Here is a 6000-nt window from a genome sequence, read left to right as displayed (position 1 = left end):
GGAGCGGACCGCGTCTCACACTGATTGGCCAGGCCAACCCCTAGGGGCGGGCTCTACCCCGGCGCTTGCCTGGCTGGAGGAGGCTATATTGCCACGGTTCCTGCTAGGTCGAGTAGCTTCCCCGCGCTGAGCTGCACTTAAGGAGAGGGATTCTGAGCGCGGTGTGGGCGCAGAAAGGGGAGCAAAGCTGCCAAGAGGGAGCCAGGGGCTGTGGGGCTGCAGTGCGATGAAGCTGCGGCTCAGGGAGAAGAGGCTGGCGGTGTGGCTAGACTGGCCGGCGCGGGGCCCGGGCTACTTCTCGGGAGGCTGCTGAGGCGCCGGGGCGGCCGGCGGGAGAGCGGAGGGCGCGAGGGAGGAGAAGCAGCGGAGCGCAGGGGAAAGCCGGCTGGGCGGCCTGTGGCTCCGGTTGGTCTCCCTGTTTGGGATCCCCTGGGTGGAACCATGCGGGTGGCCAAGTGGCTGACCGGGCTGCTCTACCAGCTCTCGCTCTTCATCACCAGGTCTTGGGAAGTTCATTTCCACCCCAGACAAGGTAAGGTTACCGTGGGGACACTTCAGCAGCAATGGGGGCCGAGGCCAGAGTGGGACAGGAGTATGGAGGGGGCGAGCAACTCTGTGGGTTGAGGGACGCTGGAGCTACAGGAAATCCTGGGACTCCAGGACCATTTAGTCCGAAGCATCCCGAGAGATCTTGGTTGCACCGGATTTCGAGGAATCGCGCGCACTGGGGACACATCTTATTCCCCTGACCACGCGGCTGGGGCGCGTGGGACAGGGTGGCGCTTGAACCCGGAGGGCACAAGTGGGTGGCGGCAGAGAAGCCAAGAGGGATCGGGGAAGGAGGTGGGCTGCCCAGGGCAATAAGTGGCAAGGTCTTTGCTTAGAACAAATTGGGATGTGGGAAAGCAGATCATGAACGGTCTCAACAGGCGCTTGAGGGTGTGTGGGTGTGTACGCTATCGCCTGCCTGAGTGCATCTCTCCCGACCCTGGGTGTACCAGGATCTTGGGACTTTTAGCGGAGATGACTGGTTGAAGAAATTTGGGGTTGGGAGCGCATGAGGTTTCAATGGCTATATCGCTGTGGCTGCAGAAGCTCTGGTGAAAACACTAGCCTCCTACGAAGTGGTGACCCCGGCGCGGGTCAATGAGTTCGGTGAAGTGTTCCCTCAGAGCCGCCACTTCAGCCGGAAGAAACGCAGCTTTGAGGCTCTGGAACCCACCCCGTTCAGGACCCACTACCGCATCAGCGCCTACGGGCAGCTCTTCCAGCTGAACCTGAGCGCGGACTCGACCTTCCTTGCTGCGGGCTACACCGAAGTACACTTGGGAACCCCCGCGCGCGGCGCACCGGAGCACAGCGCTGCGCCCCCAGACTTGCGCCACTGCTTCTACCGCGGTCAGGTCAACGCGCGGGAGGATCAAACAGCGGTCTTTAGCTTGTGTGGAGGACTGGTAAGCTTGCTCTGATCCCTGGGCATTTTCCTGCGAGCCAGGCAGTGGGGTTTTGAGTTGACATTTGATGACTTAGGAGTTCGTGGTGGGCCACCAGAGGAATTAACATATAGATAAAGCCAAGCTAAAGGCCACTCGGTTGGGGAGAGGAGTTTGGAAGGCTTTAATGCTGGGATGAGCAAGTCCCTGCCAGCAGGGTAAAATCACGCCTCTGAGCAAAGCTGAGAGAGCATCTTTACTGCAAGTGTCAGAAGATGGAGTGGTGATAGGCCTCAGGTAGTGTGGCTTGTGGGGATTGTGCTATAAGTGGAGTCTGATTTCCAACAGCAGGGCTGGCTATTTTGTTTAAATGCACCCATACCTGGTCACCTGCTGAGGCAGAACCCTCTACATTTACTTGAATTTGGTAAATTAACTGGAATGTAGAATGATAAGAGAATGAATATGTGTGGAATGAAAAGGTTCACACTGGCAAGGTTTGAAAAGAACTTTGTTTTGTTGATAGTATAGGGATGACCATTCATCTGTGAAGTACAGAACAGGGAGGAGGTAGAATCTATTTAAAATGCATTGCACCTGCAAGGTTCAAGTGATCTAAAAAGACCTGCATCCTGCAAATGAGAAATGATCATTAGTGTTAGAAGAATAAAGGACAAAGATAGTTTTAAAACTTTACTGAGGAGAAAGGAAATGAAATAAAATATTCAACTATTTGATTTGTTTCTCTCCCATTAAAACATATTCTCAACTTTTTCCCCGCGAACATAAGCAGTCTGCTTAAGCCCAGAACCTCTTTTCAGTAATTATTTTAAACATACAACATAACATACATAATATTAAAAAGAAAGTCAATTAAATTCATTAGTCAAAATATTACAAAGCCAATTTGTGATATAGTAACATATACTTGCTTATTAACACATTAAATAATAACAGCTATTAGTCTATTTACTACTGTACTTTTGTGGTTGATGAACGTAAGCAATTCAGATAGCTACATGAACTCTAATGTAATCTGAAAGTGTCAATTTATTGTTAACAAAGCTACAATGTCTGTGATTTCACTTATAGTCATAATTGGAAGAAATGTTCAGCTATCAGAGGTAAGTGAGAATTAAGCAGTAATTTTTTTTTTTTTCCATCCAGTTTCTTGGAACCCCAGGTTAAGGATGTTTACTCTAAAACAAATCTTAGCTCACTTCATCAGTGACTCCTTTGAAAAATGTATGTTCAAGAAGAATCAAGAACTAAGGGGGCTGGGATTGTGGCTCAGTGGTAGAGCGATTGTCTAGCACATGGGAGGCCCTGAGTTCGATCTTTAGCACCACATAAAAATAAAACAAAGGTATTGTGTCCAACTACTTCTAAAAAATAAATATTTTTTTTTTAAAAAAAAGAACGAAGAATTTGGTTAAAGGGTTCTAGTGTTCTCAAATACTGTCAATATTTTTAAGCAAAAACCTATCAACAAACCAAAACAACCATACTTTTAGAAAGGTATTCAAAGATATTTTTAGAACATCTTCACTATTTATTATGTGATTGAATAAAAAAAATTAATAAAAGGTCTCTCCAAGCCAAATGAATAACTTCCTTGCAGGTTTAAGATGTCTTCTTGGGTGAGTGTTGGCCACTACTAAGTAAATTTGGATTCTTTGCTCTTTTTCAAGCTATTATCTTGAGTTGTATTTACACAAAATGCCTTGAACAATTTCCTTCCTTTCTGCTGTAGATAAACGTAAAATATCTGCAACATCAGAATGGCAGAAACATACTCTAATATTTACACAGTCAATTATACTTCAAAGGAAAAAATTCTCTTTTCTACAGCCTTTTAAAATAATGTTTAGTTTGTCTGGAAAATCTAGATTTACTACTGCAAATTTGTCATGGTCAATATATTTTCTTGATTCAGTATTTTAGAACTTTTGAGAAAAACAGTCCAGATGGGAAACAGTATTAGGAATGATGTTTTTGCTCATTTTGATTCACAATATTGGTGTAATTCAAATTATTTTTTCCATATTTCCTTTTAGAATTCATCTTTTCTTGTCACTGTGCCAGTTTAGATATAGTTGCCTAAGTCATCATCCTGGATTATTAATCCTGTATTTAAATGCTATTTGCTTTTGATAAATTTAGTGATACTTTCAGTTTTTTTGATTTAATATTTAAAAATTAATTGCATACCTCATAAAGATAAAAATTTTCCAATGATATAATAAATAACAAGAGGTATCAAGATCTAAATGGATAACTTTTCAGTAGTGTGATCATAACCAATGTTAAGTCTTAATTATTAGAATTACTTTAGTGGCATTTCTTTGAGTTTGTCTATTTCTGATATTAGCACTAAAACACTTAATTACTACTTATTTGTAATTGTGAATATTTCTAACCTGATCTAACATTAACTTTCTTTAGATGAATAGTTTCATCAAAGAGAAGAACTTTTGGCAGATTTTAGAATCGATTTAACATTATATCAGATTCTTCTTTTTAGTCTCAGATTAGTCTTTAATCTTTATATCTGGATAAAATTGTGGTACCCACAGCCTGGGCCTGGTGAGTTGTTTGTAGATATATGTTGATATAAAGTCTAAGAACTAAATAATAACAACCTTCTGGTCCTGTTCCTCACTTCCTAACTTACCTTTGTTTCCTTGTGTACTTAATAATGATTTAGCTTGACCAGGGTTAATCCATTAAGCACTGTTTGCAGTTTGCTGAGGGACTTTTGGAGTTGTCTTATTAACTTAGAAATCTCTTCTTTCTCTAATTACTTTTTGCTTTGCTTTAGTTTTGCTTCAAATTGTGATCTTGCATTGTATTAAATGTTTTCCTGAATATGTTGAAATGAGCATTTGATGTTATTTTTTCTTGCTTTTATTTGTTATTTTTGGTTTTCTTTTGTTGTAGTTGTCTTTATTTTCTTTTGGTACTGGGGATTCAACCCAGTGCTTAACCACAGAGTCACATCCCCAGCTCATTCTCTTTTTATTTAGAGACAGGGTCCCACTAAGTTACTTAGGGCCTTACTACGTTGCTGAGGTTGGCTTTGAACTTGTGATCCTCCTGCTTTAGTCTCCTGAGATGTTGGGATTACAAGTGTGAGCTATTGAGCCTGGCTCAATGTATATTATACACTGTTGATTCAAGCATACATTGATCATTGATGACAACTGACCATATACAGGGCCATAAAGTGTTCTGAGATATTTGTATTATTTGGGAGAAAGGCGAGGAAATTGTACTGTTTTGTTCTTCAAGTTCCTGGTGATATCCTTCTGCCAAGTCTGTTTGAACCTTTCTGGTACCAGCAACTGAATTCTGGGCCTGAGAAATTAATGGCCTTCCCTTTCTTGCTCAGTTACAGCTCCCTGGTCTTGTTTGCTGAGTTCTGGCTGTAATACCAGTTTGATTTCTTGTCAGGCTAATGCATTGTAGAGTCCTAAGACACAGGGTTACTTTATTCCTGGTGCAGTACCTTCTCTAGTTAAGCTAGTTTGGTGATGCTATGGTAATCTTCCAGATCTCCCTGACGGCGTGAAACCTTCCAAGGCATTTGAGAGTTAATGCCATGGCATTTGAGAGTTAATGCCATAAATAATAGCTTGAGTTTTCCCTTTGCCAAACTCTTTTACCCCTCCAGTTTCTCTGTGTGGGGAGAACTGTTTCAGAAGATCTCTTTTGAGTCCTACATATTAAGCATGCTAGAGCACTTCTCTTGGCCATCTATTTCAACAATCTAATATGCCTTCTGATTCTGGAATTTTAACTTACATAAGAGACATTAGCACATAGACATCTTACCACTTCTTTCTTTGGCTTCTCTTGCCTTTTTCTTCCTAAACTCTATGGAGGACTCTTTTGTATTTTTTTTTTAGTTAACCCATCACTTTTCTGTCTTCCCATTTGGGGTAGCATCTACCCTTCCATCCTCTGTGGCTGCTGGGGAATGTGACTTTTAAAGGAAAGGAACAAAAATTCAGATCAATACTTTCAAAATATTATCTCTGTCCAGTCATTTGTTCAAACTGACACTGTTGAATTGACCTAAAACATGTGAACTAATTTTTTTTTCAATTTCTGTATTTTATCCTTACTTGCCGCGGTCTCTGGCTGGGCACAAATCACGAGTCTCCACACAGCTTGTAGATTCAAACAGCAATTCTTTATTCCCGAACTCACACCGGCCGTCTACAAACACGCTCTGGGGGAATCCACGTTCTCTGCCCAAATCCACTCCCAAATCCACTACTCTGCCCAAATCCACTCCGCATGGGCTTCTGTCTCCCAAAATATACTGTCTGACCCTAAGCACTCAAGAGGAACTCAGCAGCAGGATACGCCCTATTCTAAAGGGGGAACACCCTAATCTCCTATTATGCTAAACTGCCCTATTCTAAAGGGGGAACACCCTAATCTCCTATTATGCTAAACCGCCCTATTCTAAAGGGGGAACACCCTAAACACGGATCCTGCCCTGGTCCTTGAGCAAGGTCACCTTTCAGAAGTCCTTCCACTAGACAGCATGGGAGTAAGC

General features: G+C 42.6%; 1 protein-coding gene across 1 annotated transcript in view; it reads left to right on the top strand.

Annotated features, from left to right (window-relative positions):
• Positions 1–441: 441 nt before the first annotated feature.
• Adamts20 (ADAM metallopeptidase with thrombospondin type 1 motif 20) overlaps positions 442–6000 on the top strand; it is a 156939-nt gene continuing 151380 nt past the window's right edge. Inside the window, exons 1-2 of the mRNA XM_076852774.1 lie at positions 442–532; positions 1093–1454. Of these exons, the coding sequence (XP_076708889.1) occupies positions 442–532; positions 1093–1454 (453 nt within the window). The remainder of the gene's footprint in view (positions 533–1092; positions 1455–6000) is intronic.

This window comes from Callospermophilus lateralis, chromosome 4 (assembly GCF_048772815.1).
Source record: "Callospermophilus lateralis isolate mCalLat2 chromosome 4, mCalLat2.hap1, whole genome shotgun sequence".
Classification (NCBI taxonomy): Eukaryota; Metazoa; Chordata; class Mammalia; order Rodentia; family Sciuridae; genus Callospermophilus; species Callospermophilus lateralis.
Note: the sequence above shows the minus strand (reverse complement) of the source record. Positions and strands in the feature narration are given on the sequence as shown.